Source organism: Vipera berus (assembly GCF_964194415.1).
Source record: "Vipera berus genome assembly, chromosome: 5".
Classification (NCBI taxonomy): Eukaryota; Metazoa; Chordata; class Lepidosauria; order Squamata; family Viperidae; genus Vipera; species Vipera berus.
In genome coordinates, this window is record NC_138207.1 from 29,009,818 (window position 1) to 29,031,116 (window position 21,299).

General features: G+C 43.6%; 1 protein-coding gene across 2 annotated transcripts in view; it reads left to right on the top strand.

Moving 5' to 3' along the window:
- Positions 1-8,465: 8,465 nt before the first annotated feature.
- Positions 8,466-21,299, top strand: part of PLSCR1 (phospholipid scramblase 1) — a 33,308-nt gene continuing 20,474 nt past the window's right edge. The window contains exons 1-3 of one of the 2 annotated variants that reach the window (XM_081329205.1): positions 8,466-8,973; positions 16,923-16,953; positions 19,156-19,272. In XM_081329205.1, the coding sequence (XP_081185331.1) occupies positions 16,941-16,953; positions 19,156-19,272 (130 nt within the window). In that variant the 5' untranslated portion in view covers positions 8,466-8,973; positions 16,923-16,940. Of the gene's footprint in view, positions 8,974-16,780; positions 16,797-16,922; positions 16,954-19,155; positions 19,273-21,299 lie in introns of those variants that run through there. The other variant, XM_081329206.1, reaches the window with a different exon arrangement.

The following is a 21,299-nucleotide window of genomic DNA, read 5'->3' on the forward strand; positions in this document are numbered from 1 at the left end:
TTTAAACTCATGTAAACTGACAAACAGCTGATGGTTCTTGATTCTCAAATCAACAAATTAGAACATTAAAGTGAGAAAAGAGGAAGTTCAGACAATCAACCTTTCAAAATCCTTGGCTGAATGAAAGAGGTCATATTGCAATTCTCTTAACTACAATTTGCAAACTTTCTGAGAACAAAACTGACAGAACTGTTCCAGGAAGAACCTGTAAATATTTCATACCAATTATGCAATACAAGCAAGAAAGAAAAAAATATGACTCAGCCTTCCTAATACATTCTTTTCACATACAGTATTTTTACCTCATGTCTTGACATTTGGCAGGAAAGTTTTAAGAGAAGGAAATTCTCTCCACAGCATTCTCCATGTACAACTGCTAAGCTGCTCCTTATGTTGTTTCACAAAACTGTGTTAAAAGTCTGTCTTTTGAGTTTTGGGGAAATAAAACTGAATTAGAATCATGGAATCACAGGGCTGGTCCAACCTCTTCTAGCCCAACCTCCTGCTCAAGGCAGGAGACTTACACCCCCCCCCCCAATCAAATGGTTGTCCAGTTTATTTTTGAAAACCTCCACATTGATGGAGCACCCACAACTTCAGGAGGCAAACTATTCCACTGATTAATGTTCCTTTACACATCTTCTTGCCACTTTACATGGGTTGAGAATTCCTTGGCCAGATGAAACTTAGGAAGGAGATAGGCAGACGTGGAAATGTTAGAAGCATTGATGACAGCCATCATCCTGGGCAGAAAAATTGTAAAGCAGAGGAGTTAGAAGTGAACATCTCCATCCATGCTAATTCACAGAGGCTGCATTCATTCAATACACTGACTTGGTTATTGAATGAATTTATTTTTTTGTTTTCCACAATACAGTGTTAAAAATAAACACAAAGAAATGTGAAGATGCTTAAAACATAACAAAATAATGGTGAAACTCTAATCAAGCTCAGTAACTTGGAGAATGAAGCTACTAGCTTTTAATTGATCTTGTTAAGTCTGTTATGTAAACAAAGCCTCGGTCTTCCATTACTGCTTTGCTAGATCATGGGCTCAGTTTTATTACTGTTGTAACATAGTTATTGCACAATTTAGGAAAAGTGAATAGTTGAAAGACAGGAAGGAAATAGTAGCTATGAACAGAATAAGAATGAAGCAGTTACGTATGTCACTGTTTAAGGTTAATTCTAACATAGTTTTTTTATTATGCTTAAAATGTTTAGTTGCTTTCAGGCAGCTTCAGTCTGTCTTTTTATCTGAGAGTAAAAATTATCATTCAGACAAAGGCATGCTCATTTCTCATCTTGCCACCTAGAAAGGGGAAGAAAAATGTTTGGGTAATCTCCACTCCACCCAAATCCCATGTTTTCAGAGCATGTTGTATGCATTTGACTGGCCTGTTAAAAAAAAAGTAGTTTGCATGAAGTGCTGTCAAGATAACATTCTTCCTTTTATAAATTTCACTGAAAGCTGTGATAATGGCATCGCATGCTGTTCTCTCAATGATTACAAGTAGAGTTGTAGACTGCAGTGCAGAACAATTATATCCTGTTGAATGGCTAGAGAAAAAACAGATCATTTGATCTCAAAGTCCTAAGAGAAGAGGTGAATCAGGAACTTGGAACGTTTATATTCACTCTGTTCATCGGTTTCCTGTAAAGTTTAGTACACATCAACAGAAGCAGGGTGAAACAAGAGATTATGCAAATACTGCCCAAAGCTATACAAAGTCCCAGCACTACAAATTGCAAAATTTGATATTTGAGTATTGCAGCCAAGCCTTAAGAACAAACTACAAGGAAAGGCTTGGCTTCCTTCACAGTAGGAAGATAATAGGGCAACAGGGTAACATGTAAAAAAACAAGAAAAAAATAAGGAAACAATTGGTCCATTAGTGGGGGAAAGTGGCATGAAGGTGACAAGCAACAGGGAGAAAGCAGAACTATTTAACTCATTTTTTACATCTGTCTTTACACAAAGGGGAAAAAACAGTCCAACCTATCAATAACAGTATCATAAAAAACAGATTAGAAACACAAATTAAGATAGGCAAGAAAATGGTAAGTGAGCACCTGTCCAGCCTAGACGAATTCAAATCACCAGGACCAGATGGATTACACCCCAAGGTTCTCAAGGAACTGGCAGATGTGATCTCAGAACCAGTGAACTATATCTTTCAAAGTTTCTGGAGCACTGGGGAACTACCAGAGGACTGGAAAAGAGATGATACAGTTCAAAAAAGGGAAAAAATAGATCCAGGAAACTACAAACCTATCAGCTTGACCTCAATACCTGGGAAGATTCTGGAAAAGATAATCAAACAACAAATCAGAACACCTGGAGGCAAACAAAGTCATTACTAAAAGCCAACATGGGTTTGTCAAAAACAGATCATGCCAGACAAATCTTATTGCATTCTTGACCAAGTGACAAATAGGTGGACCAGAGGAATGCTGTGGATATAATTTACTTGGACTTCAGTAAGGCATTTGATAAAGTAGATCACAACATACTACTTGATAAGATAAAAAAATGTGGGTTAGACAGAATCACCACCAGATGGATTCATAGCTGGCTGACTGGCCATACTCAGCATGAAGTCCTCAATGCAACTGGATCTGGACAGACTTGAACACTGGGCACTATCTAACAAAATGAAATTCAATTGTGAAAAAAGTAAGGTTCTACATTTAGGCAGGAAAAATCAAATGCACACGTATAGTATAGGTGGTACCTTGCTCGATAGTAGTAACTGTGAGAGAGATCTCAGAGTCCTAGTGGACAATCACTTAAATATGAGCCAGCAGTGTGCTGCAGCTGCCAAAAAAGCCAACACAGTGCTAGGCTGTATTAACAGAGGGATAGAATCAAGATCACATGAAGTACTAATACCACTTTACAATGCCTTGGTAAGGCCACACCTGGAATACTGCATCCAGTTTTGGCCACCACGATGTGAAAAAGATGTCGAGACTCTAGAAAGAGTACAGAGAAGAGCAACAAAGATGATTGGGGGACTGGAGGCTAAAACATATAGGGAACGGTTGCTGGAATTGGGTATGTGTAGTTTAACGAAGAGAAGGGTGAGGGATGACATGATAGCAGTGTTCCAATATCTCAGGGGCTGCCACAAAGAAGAGGGAGCCAAGCTATTCTCCAAAGCACCTGAAAGCAGGACAAGAAGCAACGGATGGAAACTAGTCAAGGAGAGAAGCAACCTAGAACTAAGGAGAAACTTCCTGACAGTTAGAACAACTAACCAGTGGAACAACCTGCCTCCAGAAGTGGTGAATGCTCCAACACTGGACGTTTTTAAGAAGAGACTGGCCAGCTATTTGTCTGAAATGGTATAGGGTTTCCTGCCTTAGCAGGGGGTTGGACTAGATGACCTCCAAGGTCCCTTCCAACTTATTATTATTATTACATGGAAGGAAGTGTGTAGTGGGGTGCCCCAGGGGCCTGTTCTAGGCCCACTGCTCTTCAACATCTTCATCAACGATTTGGCTGAGGGGATAGATGGGGAACTCATCAAATTTGCAGACGACACCAAGCTGGCAGGAATAGCCAACACTCCTGAAGATAGGCTTAAGATACAGGAGGATCTGGACAGACTTGAACACTGGCACTATGAAATTCAATGGTGAAAAAGTACGGTTTTACATTTAGGCAAGAAAAACCAAATGTACAGGTATAGTATAGGTGGTATCTTGCTCAGTAGTAGTAACTGTGAGAGGGATCTTGGAATCCTAGTGGACAATCACTTAAATATGAGCCAGCAGTGTGCTGCAGCTGCCAAAAAAAGCCAACACAGTGCTAGGCTGCATTAACAGAGGGACAGAATCAAGATCATGTAAACTATTAATACCAGTTTACAATGCCTTGGTAAGGCCACACTTGGAATACTGCATCCAGTTTTGGTCACCATGATGTAAAAAAGATGTTGATACTCTAGAAAGAGTACAGAGATGATTAGGGGACTGGAGGCTAAAACATATAAGAAACAGTTGCTGGTATTGGGTATGTCTAATTTAACGAAAAGAAGAACTAGAGGTGACATGATAGCAGTATTTCAATATCTCAGGGGTTGCCACAAAGAAGAGGGAGTCAAGCTATTCTCCAAAGCACCTGAAGGCAGGATAAGAAGCAATGGATAGAAACTAATCATGGAGAGAAGCAACCTAGAACTAAGGAGAAACTTTCTGACAGTTAGAACAATTAATCAGTGGAGCAACCTGCCTCCAGAAGCTGTGAATGCTCCAACACTGGAAGTTTTTACGAAGAGACTAGGCAGCAATTTGTCTGTAATGATATAGGGCTTGGACTAGATGACCTCCAAGGTACCTTCCAACAACATCATCATCATCATCATCACCACCATCATCATCATCATCATCATCATCATCATCATCATCATTATTATTATTATTATTATTATTATTATTATTATTATTATTATTATTATTATTATTATTATTGCTGGGAATGTCCATATGTCATATGTGCAGGCGGGTTTGATCCATTTTGAGATGTCTAAAAACTGTTCTGCTACTTCAGATTCTTCCAGTCTCAGTTATACTTAAGCCAAATAAAATTTACTAAGTGTATAACTTAGTAGATTCTGTTTATTCAGAGGTATATCATGATTACATGATATGTCAACTATGGTTTATAGCCCAGCATGAATGTGCAAGCTAATATTAGTCCAATGAAACTTCTTTCTAGTGTCCATTGGGGGGGGGGATTTTATGTCTCCAGCTGGTCCATTCCAGTCTTAGAAAGAATTGTTCATTGGTGAAGGGTAACAGCAGCAGGCAGATGAAAAACTGGATGCAAAATGAACCCAATGGTTGGCATTTAACAAGGATGCTAATTAGGGTGGAGACCTAAATCATGAACGTGAGTTTGTTTACTCTTAAAAATAAATCTTTATTTATTTTAGCATATTTAGTTAGCATATTGTACAGATGCAATGACAGTCTGCTAATATTAGTTAGCATGGAAATTATTCAATTGGATAAGAAGGTACTAGGTATAAAAACCCAGTAAGAAGTATGTATCAAAAGATCTTGAATCAAGAATAAGAGAACAAAATAATTTAATCTTGTGGAAAAGATTTTAATACATCACTGTAAGCCAGTTTTTCTCAACCATGGCAACTTTAGGAAAGCTGAAACTAAATTTTAAGAGTTAAGGTTTAAAGTTTGTAAACTTATAAACTTGTAAGCCAATATAAACCTGAAGAACAGTTAATTATTTGCAGCCATAGCAATAAATATTAAATCCATCTTTAGGGATAGTTATTCTGGTTGTCAGAATTATGCAAACAGTTGGGAAGACAGATCAAATCTGGATCTAAGGAGAAATAAGAACAATTTTATCAGTGGAACAGCTTGGTTCCCAAAGTTGTGGGTGCTCCATCACTGGAGGTTTTCAAGAAAAGACTAGACATCAATTTGTCTGGGATAGTGTGTTTCCTCTCTTGGGTATGGGACTGAACCTAAACACCTTCAAGATCCCTTACAGCCCTATGTTTCTATGTCTTCTCAAACTTCCTCTTTCATCATACAAAATATGCTGGCTCCCTGTATGTTTACTCTTTTTCCAGTTTCTAATTTTTTTTTAAAAAAAAACAATAATATAATAATAAAAAACAGGTGATATTATCATCTGGATGGTACTTAACAGATAATAGCTGCACTGATTGTTGTACAATGTCCATTGCTCATGCGCTTGTTAAGCAGGAGGAAATTTTAAGTATGGTTTTTATTTTATTGCTTAATTGTAGCAATATCCTTTTCTCTTTTGCATTCTTGATTGCCACTCGTGATGATGCAAGGAGGATTTTTCTTTATCCTCTTCCTTTTTCAGAGATGTAATAATTTATTTCCCTTTGAAAATATCATTGGAATCAGTTTTACAACACAATCTGATGCATGGGAGGTATAAAGCTCATTGGAAATTATGAGAATTAAAAATGGAGGAAAAACTGGTTGATGATTTTGAACTAGTTCCCAAGTTGTGTTGGTTTAACCCAGTTTATTGAATAAAACCCAATTATCTAGATTTGGGAAATGCTAAGGTGTAAGACAGGATAAAAAATGGGCTACCAGAAACACATTTAAAAGGCAAACACTATGTCCCCAAATTTAATGAGTATACCACATAAAGAGGTTCACCATATACTGCCAGTTGACAGATTTTTGCCTTTGTCAGATTTTGGGAGCAGACCAGATCAGCAAACAAACTTAACAGGATATAATTATAGAACCTCACAAGCCTGATTGTTCTTTATTCCCTCTTACAGTCTATCCTAATGAATCAGGAAGGAGTCTGAATCTCTTCCAAATATTTCAGTCTTCTTTGCTTATAAAATAGTTCTTGGCTATGGTCTTCAAAGTCGGCTCCCTGTTTCTCTGCACCCCACATGTCAGATGGCATTCAACATGATACTGAGGAAGACCTGAAGATCTTTCAGAGTACTAATGTGGAATTCCTGGTGATTTGCTTCCAGATATTCATTATCCAACTTGGTAAATGAGGATGAGGTTTGTTGCCTTTTGTTTATACAGTAGTTTGCACTGCAAGATTTGGTGAAGGTGTGGTTTCCTCCTTGGTGGTACTATGACTGGACATTGTTTCCTGTTTGATTGTTTATCTGGTGTTTATCCCTGTTTATTTGCATGTTGACCACTGGATGAGGATGTCTTTTTATTTTTATTTTATTTTAGTCTTTTTCTTTCCTCAGTTTTCAATTGTATCTTTTGAATGCTTTGTAAATGTGTTTCATCTCTATCAATGGCTGGATTGGAAGAAAATGGGCACAGCTTTAAATTGAAGGAGAAAACACCAATAACTTGCACTACATTGATGATACAACTTAGATGATTGAAAATGCAAATGAACTCTAGAATCAAGGAGCATAGTGGGACTAACTAGGACTAAGATTAAACATCAAGACCACTAAAATGATGGCAACATGTCTTCAGTAATAACCAGCCTCGGAACTGACATTCAATACACTGAAGTAATGAATACATTCTGCTTTTTAGGATTGTCTATAAACAGTCAAAAATATGCCACAAACACTTGTTTAAAGTAGCTATGAAGGTTCACATGCCATGCTGTGTCTATACTTACAAAGATCAGAATCATACAGGAAGTGGTTTTCCCTGTGATGCTTTAGGGCAGGGCTTTTCAACCAGTGGTAGGGGTACCACCTGTGGTACATTGGCACCTGGCAGGTGGTACCCAACCATCCTAGAAAAGTGGTAGTGGGGGAGGGGAATGAGCTGAACCGGTGGCAGCACCACACAAGCCTGAGCGAGAGATGGCTGGAGATGCAGGGCAAGTTAAAAGAAAGAAAAAGAGAGGGGGAAAAAGAAAAGTTACAAAGGAGCAGCTTCTGATCTTATCAGCAGCTACATTTATATATTTATTTATTTATTTATTTATTTAATTTGTATACCGCCCTTCTCCCGAAGGACTCAGGGCGGTGAACATATTAAAAAACAAGATACAAAAATTAAAAGCGATTAAACAACAATGCCCATGAATAAGTTAGTACACATTAAAAAAAGTTAAAACAGATTTATAAAACCCAACCCCATCCCATCAGGCCAGGCCAGCTTGTTCAAAAAGGTAGGTTTTGAGATCGCGCCGGAAGGAGCGGAGGTCAGGCGCCATCCGGAGCTCGACCGGAAGATGGTTCCATAAATCCGGCGCGCCCACAGAGAACGCCCTCCCCCTGGGGGCCACCAGTCAACATTCTTTGACCGGTGGCACCCTGAGGAGGCCCTCTCTGTGGGAGCGTACTGGGCGGAGGGAAGTTGACGCCGGCTGCAGGTGCTTCCCAAGGTATTCCGGACCCATGCCATGTAGGGCTTTGTAGGTCATTACCAACACCTTGAATCTCACCCGGAAGACAACTGGAAGCCAATGCAGCTCGCGGAGCAGAGGTGTAACATGGGAGTGTTGGGAAACTCCCAACACAACTCTCACGGGTGCATTCTGTACCAGTTGGAGCCTCCGAGTGATCTTCAAGGGTAGCCCCATGTAGAGAGCGTTGCAGTAGTCGAGACGAGAGGTCACGAGCGCGTAAGTGACCGTACATAAGGCATCCCGGTCTAGATAGGGCCGCAACTGGCACACCAGGCAGACCTGGGCGAAGGCCCCCCTAGTCACAGCTACTATATGGTATTCTAAGGAAAGCTGTGAATCTAGGAGGACTCCCAAGTTGCGAGCCCTATTAACCCCTCTTTCTAAGGTTACCACATAATTTGCTTCTTTTCCTTAGTTTTTCTTTTCGAATCAAGTCCCTAAATCACAAGTTCATTTTTTTTCTTGTTTCAGCAAAAAAAGTCCACAAGGAGCTTCTAGTAAGCCCCACTCTTTTGACAATGAACGGAGAGTTTCTTTTGGGAATTTCCACTCCCCAACAGGGAAGTTGAAAATATATTGAGAAAGACGACAATGGTAAATTATTTCCCTTCTGGCGATAAGATAAGAATAAAGCTGAGTCGAGCTCGGCGCCGGAAATTCCAAACACTAGAAACAAAGCTGGCCAACTATAGTGAGACTTCTATCTCAATGAAGTTAGACGGCAACCGTCCACCAAGCTGGATAATCCTCGTTTCTGGAGTTAAATATTCCACTTCATAGCGCGTTGGGATTCATTCCCTCTTTTCTTCTTCTCCTCCCAGGATCGTCTTCAGTCTTCAGACCTGTTTCTAAAGGAAGGGCTTACCTGATGTTTTTGCCTAAGATGCAGGGCTAACACGTGATCCTACGTCGTGCATTTATTCGGAAGAAAGTCACACACAGACACACACGCACCCCTCCGGTGCTCTGGGGTGTTTGGTTTCCAGCGTTTTGACCCAAGGAAGTTGATCGAGGAGTCTCCTGTTGACTGTTCTGCCTCTTCCCCTGCTGCGCCGTTCTACTAAAGGAAGGTTCTGAACGGCGTACCGGTCGAGGTAATGAATCGAGCAGAAGTGGATGCTGGAGGGCGGCTGTCCAAATGATGGGGGAAGATAAACATACGGGGGGCGGGGGGAGGGGCACGCACAACTGATTGCGAAAAAACTTTAGCCTGGCTATGTTCGGTGTTCTCGTGGTAGAATCGGGCATTTAGTAGATGGATATTCCCTAGAGTCTGGTTATTTTCCAGCTAAGGTAAGTTGCTTTTCCTCGCCTGGGGGGGGGGGGGAATTTAGGACGTAAAGACCAGGAAAATGAAAGCTATTCTCGAAATGGTTTCGGTTTCGTTGTTTACGCTCGTTCTTCCTCCCGTTCTGTCGGCTCGATCTTTGAAAGAATAATGATAAAGCTGATTCCTTACGGTACTTTTTTTTTAAAATTTGTGTAGACCGAACGTCAGGCGTACGATTGAGAGGAGCGAAAGCTTAGATGTGTCTGGGTTTGTCAGGGCAATATGGGATACTATGCTGCGTGCCTCAGGCTCATCATCCCCGTCCTGCATTCAGTGCAGGGCGGCTATAGCGTTTTGCCTTGGGCCCTTCTCCCAAATAGCTACTGTAGGTTGCCTCAGGTTGAAGGAAGTGAAGAAAGAGACAAAATGGTCACCTAAAAGGGCTCACCATAGGTCCCTACGATTTTGGCTTCTATGCTTATCCACCTGAACCAAATCACAACTCAGACAGTACCTGGAACTAGATTTTTCTCAGCCGTGTTCCCATGGTATTGTGTTCATCTTGTTCCCCATCCCATCCAGGATGATTTATAGCTGTTCTACGGTTAATATAGCATTTTTCCACCTTAGTCCCACACCTCCAGGGTCTGAAGTCACATGACATCTGTTAGCTTTGGGCATTTTTATCGTATTGAGTGTCATCTGTCATATTCTTTAAGGTGTACACAACTCTACAGCTATAAAATTTGCTGTGCCTGTTGCCAGTTTCCAATGTGCCTTTATTTTATCTATTCCACTTCTGCTGAATGGTGCTGTCTGGAATATACAGCACACAATAAGCAAGGCTATCCTTCTGGCTTCACTCTCCTGCTTTTCCTGTAAGCCACCAGCTGGTGAGAAAGTTCTTTACAGTTATTGGACAGCAGCTAGAAGGAGGCAGGTTTAGTGGAAGGACTGTCTTTTCTTTAAAGCTTCTTTCTTTGCAGTTCCTCCTGCACCCCATTCTCTTGTAACCCAGATAGAATAACACTTTTTATGTTGTTTTTAAAAGAACTAAAATGGATCAGAGTCATCAAACTTCAGTAATAGGCAGCACTTTTTTTTCCTTGGGATTTCCCTTTCCTTTTACTTTTATATATAGGCAATGAATGCTGACTTCCAAATTCTTCTGTGTTCCCCTTGGGAGTGATCAAGGGCTTGGTCCCATGTTGACACCATTTTGCTGCTTCAGCACTATTGAATCCTGTAATAGGACACCATTTCACTGGAATATTTTTTCACTTCCATTTTTCCTTTATCTCATTCCATGTTTTATTAGTCCAGATTTTCCATAACCAGTTAAAGATTAAAGCTGAACAGTCTAGCCCTACTGCAGTTGTGCTTCTGTTTGCTTCTGTGTCTAGCTTTTTAGGAATATAATTATAGAACGGCAGTTGAACAGGAACCAGATGGTATGAAGCCCTCCTTGGGATAAATATGAATACAATAGAATAAGTTACACGCATGGCTTCTCTTTTAAAACCACTCTTGCACTACAATGTGATTTTCTTTTCTTGCTCATTTTAGAATTTAGAACTGATTGTGGTTTTCAGTTCCTCCTGTAACATTAATTCATTGGATGCCAACCCTGCAAAGCAAATAGCTTCCTGACGTTTTGATTTGCTGCCTTATGGCCTTTGTAAAGGGAAATTCCTCACTGAACTAGGAGGCACCCTTGTTCTAGCTTCCACTTCCTTTCATTTCATTTGTACTTTTACTTGACAGTTTCATATTTGGTTTACAAGACAGAAATTAAATCACCCATCATAAAATGGCTTTGGCAGTGGTATGGATTGAACAAACAAAACAATAGGGAAATACTTTAAAATCTGTTTGGAATTACTATCTGCATTGCAAAGTCAACATATAAATGTGTCTATGTACTAGTCATCAGTAACTTGCTGCAACATTAAAAGAAGATGGTGAATTTTATTGTTCATACTGCACAGTCTAAAGCAGGGTACAGATGACCTTTCAGAAATTTCTCTGTAAATATGTTGCTGTTGTTGTTGTTGTTTTTTCTTTTTCCTTAAGAAAATAAAAAAGACTTCTAAGGTCAGGTTTATCCCTTTTAATTATATGGATAATCTTGGAATTTTTGGTTTATTACTATTATTATTATTATTATTATTTTTTTTTGCCACGCCTCCTGGAAGATGGCCGCTCGCAGCTGATCGCGGAGATCAAAGGATGCGAGTTTGGCATGGAGCCCTGCAGGGGGCTGCTGTTCCCTAGCCCGGATGGGTGACAGGACCCTCCGAGGCTTTGGTGGAGCCCGTAATGAGCGCCAGTAGTAACAACGGGGCGGTATTGGAAAGGGATGGCGAAGCGGCAAGGAGGCAAGGCTCCCGGACTCGAAGGGGCCAAGCGGAACGGCTCGATCAGGCTGACGGTCGAATTACAACGGCCGAAAGCAACCGGCGGCACCCTACGGCAACCTGTAAAGCGGCCGAGGATGGTCGGGCTGCAACGTGCAGTTTGCAGCCTTTTCTGGCTCGCTCAAACCAGCAAAGAGCATATACCAGCCGGCAGCTGCCGATGGGATCTTGCGGCGGTCCCCAAATCAGCTGTTAAGCGGCCAGCTTGGATGCGAGTAACCGGCGGCACCCCGCGGCAGCCTGTAAAGCGGCCGGTGATGGGCGGGCTGCAACGCGCAGTTTCCAGCCTTTTCTGGCTCGTTCAGACCGGCAGAGAGCATATACTAGCCGGCAGCTGCCGGTGGGATCTTGCGGCGGCCTCCAAATCAGCTGTTAAGCGGCCTGCTTGGATGCGCGGCATGTGGAAGCCTGCAACGGACATACAACGACCTGATCGATCTCCCTTCGATAGACAAACGGTCCGGCCCTGCAGCCACCTGCGGAGGAGCTGTAACGACCTGGGGCTGCCTACAAAGGTAGCCTGGACGGCGAGGCTCCAGAATTGGTGGCTGCTGCCCCCCATCTGCCCATCTATAAGATCTTCGCGCTCCCCCCCCACGACAGAGGTCTGTGGGATGATGGCCACCGTCTGTAGGCTAGAGCGCCATTTAAAACCCTCCTATATCTGGTCTGGAGGGCGGAATTCACCAGGGACCACCTGAAGCTTTATTTGGAGGTGGGATGTGCCGAAAGGCCCCCGAGATAGCAGTTATCCTCTCGGGATCATAACTTTAAGTCCAGATAATCCCTCCTTCATTTTTTCACCGGAGACTGACTACAGCCCCTCGGTCGCGATGACATCTTAGGCATGGAGATAGATGAACTACCACCGCTCATCACCGGAGCTACGAAGTTATCCACCAACAGACTATGCTAGCATTCACCGGACTCTCTCTCCTCCTGCGACCTACCCGGAGCTGGATGGTGACCCCCTGAGATCCTGATCACTGTGAGAGGGTGACCATGTTCTCAGGAGCCACTACTTCAGCTCTGTGGTCTTGATATGCAGTTGTTCCTACCAGCTCGTCCTTTACTCCTATTTCCACCTCTGATGGCTTACACCAGAAGTGAGCTACTTGCCCTGAGAGCTTCCCCACTCTCTCAGAGATGGCCATCAGACCTACGCCGCCGTTTCCTTAATGACGGGTCCTGGGACCCCGAGAGGTGGCATGGCGCCAAGAAGAGGCTCTTGGGTTTTCTTTTAAAATTTTTTGAAGGGTTAGGGAGGGGGGAGGGTCAGGCCCAGCAAATCGAGGGGAAGATCCCACCGGACCTGTCTCAGCCTAAGTTGGCCAATGGTCGCGGCAATATGAGGGCCATGGAGAGTCTTGTAAACCAGGGGGATGGGACAGGGATACCGATCCCCACAGTAATTGGGAATGGCAGCAGATGGAGGAGCAGAGGGTCATATCGTATTCTGAGATCACGCCCACGCTATCTTCTTGCTGTGGCGCGCTCTGACCCTCTGGCTCCCGCTTGCTGCCCTGGGGAAGAGGGAGGTCTGACTCCTGAGCTCAGGCTGATCTATTTTAATGCCAGGTCTGTTGTGAATAAAGCTCCCCTCATCCATGACTTGATCGAGGAGGAAGGCGCAGACCTGGCATGCATCACGGAAACCTGGCTGGGCCCAGAGGGAGGGGTCCCTCTGACTGATTTATCCCCCCCAGGTTTCCGTGTGCTACATCAACCTCGAGCTCAGGGTAGGGGAGGTGGCGTGGCGATCGTTATCAGAGAGACCCTCCATCCGCGGGAGGCCACTGCCCCTCAGATAGACGGATGTGAATCCCTCCTCTTAAGGTGGGGTCCTGGTGGTCAGTTGGGCCTACTTCTGGTATACCTCTCTCCAAGCTGCACAGCAACGGTTCTACCCAAGCTACCTGATGCCATCTCAGGATTGGCGGTCGAATTTCCAAAGCTTATGGTACTGGGAGATTTTAATCTACCTTCCCTGGGCAGTGCATCAGAAGTGGCCCGAGAGTTCATGGCCTCCATGACGGCCATGGACCTTACTCAAATTACTCAGGACCCAACTCACGAGGGAGGAAACATGCCGGATCTAATTTTTGTCTCTGGGCAGTGGCTAAATGGGCTGGGTGGGGTTACTCCAACATCACAACCCCTTTCATGGACAGACCACTACCTCCTGCGGTTGGGCCTCCGTCACGTCACCCCCCGATGTCAGGAAGCGGAACCGACCAGGTGGTTCCGCCCCAGGCGCCTGATGGACCCAGATAAATTCCAGATGGCGCTTGGACCGATTCCCACCTCCCTCTCCCACAACCCGGTCGAGTCCTTAGTTAATGCCTGGCAACAGGCCGCTTCGGAGGCGCTCGACCGCGTTGTCCCTTTGCGGCCTCTGAGCCGGCGCAAGTCCCGACTCGCTCCTTGGTTCTCCAAGGACCTGCGGGAGATGAAGCGCCAGAGAAGGGGCCTAGAGAGCATTTGGAGAGCCAGTCGGTCCGAGTCTGACCGAACACAGTTAAGATCCTTTTCTAGATCCTATCTTGTGGCAGTGAGGGTGGCAAAGCGCGCCTACTTCACCACCCTCATTGCGTCCGCAGATAATCGCCCGGCCGCCCTATTTAGAGTGGTCCGCTCCCTTTTAAGTCAAGAGACGGGAGAGGACCCCCTACATGGACGGGCTGAGGAATTTAGTAAATATCTGGTGGACAAAATTGCTCAGATTCGGGCTGGTCTGGACTCTGACTGGGCAGTATCTAACGAGAGGAAAACGATGAAGTTGGCCAAGTACATTTGGGAAGAGTTCGATCCTGTGACTCCGGATGAAGTGGACAAGATCATGGGGAAACTAAGTGCCGCCACATGTTTGTTGGACCCGTGTCCCTCCTGGCTAGTCTATGCTTCTCGGGAGGTTACACGAGGCTGGCTCCTAGCAGTTATCAATGCCTCACTGAGTGAAGGGTACTTCCCTGCTGCCTTGAAAGAGGCGGTGGTAAGGCCCCTCCTCAAGAAACCGGCACTGGACCCAGCTGTTTTAAACAACTTCCGTCCTGTCTCCAACCTTCGCTTCCTTGCGAAGGTCGTTGAGAGCGTGGTGGCACGACAGCTCCCTTTGAACCTGGAGGAAGCTGAATATCTAGATCCGTACCAATCGGGTTTCAGACCGGGGCACAGCACGGAGACGGCATTGGTCGCGCTGGTGAATGATCTCTGGCGGGCCCGAGATAGAGGTTATTCTTCTGTCCTGGTCCTATTAGATCTATCAGCGGCTTTTGATACCATCGACCATGGTATCTTACTGCGTCGCCTTGAGGGGCTGGGAGTGGGAGGCACCGTTCTGCGTTGGTTCTCCTCCTACCTCTCGGACCGTTCGCAGACGGTGTTGGCAGGAGGGCAGAGGTCAAGCCCTAGGCCTCTTAATTGTGGAGTGCCTCAGGGTTCGGTGCTCTCGCCCCTCCTGTTCAACATCTATATGAAGCCGCTGGGAGAGATCATCCGTAGCTTCGGGGTGAAATATCATCAATATGCTGATGATACCCAGCTATTCATCTCCACCCCGAACCAACCCAGTGATGCCCTCGATGTGATGTCCCGTTGTCTGGAAGCGGTACAGATTTGGATGGGAGAAAACAGGCTTCGACTCAACCCGGCCAAGACTGAGTGGCTGTACATACCGTCATCTCGTTTAGTCCAAGAGGTTCCATCTCTGACTATAGGAGGAGAGATGTTACCTCCCATTGATAAAGCACGCAATCTGGGCGTCCTCCTAGATTCACGACTCAGTTTTGAAGATCACATTGGAACCGTGGCTAGGGGGGCATTTGCCCAGATTCGTCTTATATACCAATTACGCCCCTTTTTGGACCGAGATGCCCTACGTACAGTCACCCACGCACTCGTTACCTCCCGTATTGATTACTGTAATGCTCTCTACATGGGGCTGCCCTTAAAGACCACCCGGAGGCTTCAGCTGGTGCAGAATGCAGCTGCGCGGGTTGTGATGGGAGCTTCCCGATACTCCCATATTACACCCCTCCTGCGGGAGCTGCATTGGCTACCAGTTGCCCTCCGGGTGAGATTTAAGGTGCTGGTACTTACCTTTAAAGCCCTACATGGCTTAGGTCCGGGATACTTGCAGGACCATCTGCTGCCGGGAACAAATTCCCATCGTCCAGTACGCTCATACAGAGAAGGCCTCCTCAGGGTACCGTCAGCTAGGCAATGTCGGCTGGCGACCCCCAGGGGGAGGGCCTTCTCTGTGGGAGCACCAACCCTATGGAATCAGCTCCCCCCTGAGCTTCGGATAGCCCAAAACCTCCAATCCTTTCGCCGCGGCCTCAAAACACACCTGTTCCACCAAGCTGACCTAGACTGACAGGCATCTTAATTAATTTATATTTAGTATTTTTAATTCATTTTTAAATTCTCTAATTTTTTATTGCACTGATGTTCTCAATTTCATTTATCTTGATTTATGCACTTATTATATGTTTTATTGTGAGCCGCCCTGAGTCCTTCAGGAGATAGGGCGGGATATAAATCCCATCAATAAATAAATAAATAAATAAATAAATAAATACTAATCCGTGGGCCAGGTTTCGCCCCTTTATAATCGATGTTTCCTGCCTGCTCAGTTAAAGAATTTCAACTGGTGGGTTTCAGGAAGAAAACCTTCTCTGAGAGCCTTCTCAGCTTCTAGAAGTGTAACCAAGCATGGGTATAAAAATAATTATACAGAACTGCCTTCACACCATTATATTTGCCCATCCTACCCAATCATTGCTCATCTAACATAGGATCTATGATAGCACGTGACTTACACTTTATCTTGGCTTTGCCCAAGGGTAAATATTTGGTCTCGTTTAGATTTACACAGCTGTGCCCTCAGTTGTTTTCTCTTGCAAATCAAATTACAGGAAAACCTGATTAAATGAAAAGGCTATCTTGGTAAGGAGAAATAAAAGAGATTCTAGAACAGCTTATAAAAGTGTAACCAAGCATGGGTGTAGGAATGATTTATTAAAAGTTCTACAATTAAGCTTCTGTGGAAAGTCATCTTCACATGTAAATGACTGTGCAGTTGAAAAGCGTATAGCCACACTAATTGGATCTGGGCCAGATAGCTTGGTCTGTCAGTCCCCAAGTTCCCTCCCACTTTCAGACTATAACTCAGGGAAGACTCTGTTGTATAATTGTGCTTTAAAGATTATGCAGTCTGTAGAAAGAGGAGGTAAGACATTTTTTTCAAGCACAAACATGGAGACATTAAGCTTGTGTAATATTTCCTCTTTAGCAACTGATTTACAGGCATAATTGGAAATATACTATAGTTAAAAGGCTTTTGTTTACTTTTCAGGACCAAGTGTATATAACTATGGAGAATAAAGGTGAGTATTATTCATTTTTCTCTCTCAGTTGGTAATTTAGGGTGTCTCAGTGTTTGTAGAACAATTGCCATTAAAATGTGAAAAGTATGCCATGGGGAATCTAGTAAAATAATTGGTACAGAGCGTAAGGGTTAGGGTTAAGTAGCTGAATATGTAGCTAAGACTCAGGAGCTGTACTCTTTTGGCAGGCTGCAGGAACAGACTCAAGGAAGGTCCAGAGAATATACCTAACTCTGTCCTTCAGCAACTGTTTAAATAAGCATTCTTTGATTTATTTATTTATTTATTTATTTTATTACATTTATATACCGCCCTTTCCCGAAGGACTCAGGGCGGTTTACAGGGTGATTAAAAAACCAAGATACAAAAGTTAAAAACAAATTTTAAAAAAATTATATTTGTCCCTGCATAAATAAAACCCCAGTTAAAATTAAGAATAATTCTCAGCCTGGGCCAGAGAGCTCGAAGAGCCAGGTCTTCAGGTCCTGGCGGAACGAACGGAGGTCGGGGGCAGTCCTCAGCTCCACTGGCAGCTGGTTCCAAAGGGCAGGCGCCCCCACTGAGAAGGCCCTATCCCTGGGTGTCGTCCGCCGGCAATCTCTTACCGGTGGCACCCTGAGAAGACCCTCCCTGTGGGAGCGCACTGGACGAAGGGAGCTCGATGCCGGCAGCAGGTGTTCCCTCAGATATCCCGGACCCAAGCCATTTAGGGCTTTATAGGTCATCACCAGCACCTTGAATCTTACCCGGAGGGCAACCGGGAGCCAATGCAGCTCGCGGAGTAGAGGTGTTACATGGGAGTATCGGGAAACCCCCATCACAACTCGCGCGGCCGCATTCTGCACCAGCTGAAGCCTCCGAGTGGTCCTCAAGGGCAGCCCCATGTAGAGAGCGTTGCAGTAATCTAAACGGGAGGTCACGAACGCATGAGTGACTGTGCGTAGGGCATCTCGGTCCAGATAGGATCGCAACTGGTGCACCAGGCGAACCTGGGCAAAAGCCCCCCTGGTCACGGCTCCTATATGGTCTTCAAAATTGAGTCGTGAATCCAGGAGGATGCCCAAGTTGCGAGCCCTATCAACGGGGGGTAACACCTCACCCCCCCATCGTTAGAGATGGAATAGTCTGGTTGACCTGAGATGCCGATATGCACAGCCACTCAGTCTTGGCGGGATTGAGACGAAGCCTGTTTCTCCCCATCCAGACCTGGACCGCCTCCAGGCAACGGGACATCACGGCGAGGGCATCGCTGGGTTGGTTCGGGGTGGAAAGAAAAAGTTGGGTATCATCAGCGTACTGATGATACCCCACCCTGAAACCACGAATGATCTCACCCAGCGGCTTCATATAGATGTTGAACAGGAGGGGAGAGAGAACCGACCCCTGAGGATGTGGGAAACATACTGCACTAAATGTTGAGGAAATAGTATGTTGATATACAAATGATGCATGGAGATTTAATTAAGCATGATTGAGAATGCTGTAGAGTTTTTTTACTCCTGCTTTATGCTGATAGTTTAGTTGGAACTATGTGACATAAGTAAGATCTTTTCCTGTTAGAGTTTCTGTATCTAGAGTAGTGCCCAAGGCTACTGTACACCTTTAGCAAATAAAATATGTCCATTCCAGCATTAGAATGGCAAGTTGCATCTGATAATTATATAATCAGCCTTGGTAAAAGATAAGCAAAAATATCAATGCAACACATGGAAAATATATATCTATAGTATGAATATAGGAATTGGGTTCATACAACATACTAAACTCATATCAGCAAAGCACATATGCTCTGTTCAAATAAGATAATTTATCTAAGTAATACACTCTATAGCAAATGGACATAGTGACTAAGTTCTTACAACTTGCTGGATTCCCACACTGAAATTCCCAACTCCTTTCAATCTAATTAGCTTGTTGTGAAAACTTGTTATGAGTTACATAATATCAGGTTAAATACTTCTTCCCATTAAGTATTCTTTGCCTGTTAAGCATTGGCTCACTGAAATGTAGACTTGTAACTTTCTCAGTCCAATGTTTTATGTATTTCAGAGTTGAAATTTATTATTATTTCTGCAACTTCCCAATAAGATAGCATTTCTTAAAAGTTAAAAAGCAGTTATATTTATTTGATTTATACATGTCTAAGAACACCTAAATGAAAAAAGGTTTCTTAATATTTGACCTGCCTTTCTTTTATTTTAGCAAATAATTCTGTACCCGTAGTAGTAGCTCCTGGATATCCTGGACCACAGGCACAGTATGGCTATCCTCAGTATGCTCCTGGAGTGGCTCCCTACCCTGGTCCACAAGCTTTCCCTGGTAAATATTTTGTAGGAATATTTCCAGTTAAACTTAAGAGTCCCTTTATTAGGGCTGCATGTACACTGCATGGCTTCCACACCCTCAGGCACTTTGAAGCATTTCATTGAGATCAGGTGCAAAGCATTGCACAACATTTTCAGTGTTGAACTTCTAATATTATATTTTCACTTTTTAAAGTGAAGTAGTTCTTCATTGGCAAAAATTAGCCTCTGCTGCTTTCAAAACCTTTCTCACACTGAAGGAAAGTCTCATGGGCTGGGTACTCTTGGTGTTACAGTTCCTAGAAGCTAAAGGTTGGACTAAACTACACTTTGATATTTTATCTAAATCTGAACACTTTATCTAATAGAATAACTAAATTGTAGGCTGTTAAAAGCCATCATTAGCATTATTTTTACTATGTTAAAAAGTCTATCATTGTGTTTAATAATATGAAAGGGGAAGTTCAGTTAGATCCATTCAACAATCACCATGATATAAAATTGTTGCAAAATAAGTATAAGATTCCTGGTGAAAAAAAGGGGAACTGAAATAACATCATATCAAAACAGTTAAAGAGAATTCATTCAGCTTACTAGGAGTCTGCTACAGAGATTTCAGAAGTGACGATAAATACATTAACCAAGACAGGGAGGGGCTATTTTTTTTGCTTATTTAAGTGTACCTATGATCTTATTAACAATCTTAATGAGATTATTGCTATGGGCAGCATACTGTATAATAATTAAAAGCAAAACCAACAATAATATCCCAATCCAAGACAGGTATGTTCTGTCAATGAGAGAAGTTACTGTCATCTCTGTTAAATAGATGTTAGTTCTATCTTCCTTTTGTCACCCTCTGGAATTTTTGCAATAAAGAGCTTATAGTCCATCCACTGAGAAACCTGGTTTTCCTTCTGCACGTGGAGGGGACTGTGGCAGATTATCTAAAATCATTTGGGAGTGCAGGAACAAAACTAAAGTTTTCAAGACAGAGCTGAAACATTCAAGATTTCAGCTCTGTACACAGAGGAGAGTTGAACTCTTTTAGCAGGCTGCAGGAGCAGAACAGAAACTCCAAAGGTTTCCTGTTCTTGCAGCTCACCAAAGGATTAGCCAAACTTATTCGGCAAGCTTCAGCCATGGAACTGAAAATGTCATGATTTGAGTTCCATGCATGGAGGAGATAAGAAATCCTTTGGCAGGCAGCTTTTTCAGCCAACCCCCAAAGACAGGGAGCCAAAATCCAATCAGGATGTTCTGTCCCAGAGTAGAGAGGTAGTGGGATAAGGTAAGGAGTGTGGGTTGTCATGGGTGGGTGAAGGAGGCCTGGCAGAGGCACAGGGATGAGTGTGTCTCAACTCAGGAGCTGTAACTCCTGCTTGGATTTCAGTAGGGAGAAAGGACAGCACAGTAAAGTAAGTGCCCAGGTAGGCCTGGTATAGACTGTGAGAGTGTCTTTCTACTCTGGTGCTAAAAATCCTGCTTGCAGGGACGATTTTTCAGGACCAGAGTGGAGAAGCAACAGTTAGATAAGGAGTGTGGAGTGGCTCACAGGTGTGGGTGATGACCTTTTAGTCTTGGCACAGGCGGTTGATTGTCTCTCCATTCTGGTGCTGAAAATCCTGCTTGGATTTTGGCAGGAATGATTTTCAGCTCTTGAGTATAAATACACTCATACAAGGCCTGCATTAGGAATTCCACATTCTTCCCCACCTCGCTGAGGCACCCAACACTCCTTTCCTGGTACTCCATCTACTTAATGACCCATGAGATCACTTAACAACTGCAACTGGGAGTTCCAGTATTACATTCTTCAAGTGAAGCAGTCATGATGTCCTGCTTAATGACTGTTGTAGCAATGGCAATAGCACTTAGACATATGTACTGCTCCACAGTGCTTTACTGAGAGGTTTACAATGCCAGCTTATTTTCCCCAACAATATGGGTCCTCATTTTACTAACGTTGGAAGGATGGAACACTGATTGCAGTTCATTTATGATCATAAGTTGAGGTTTGGTATATGGTTATAGGAAATAAAG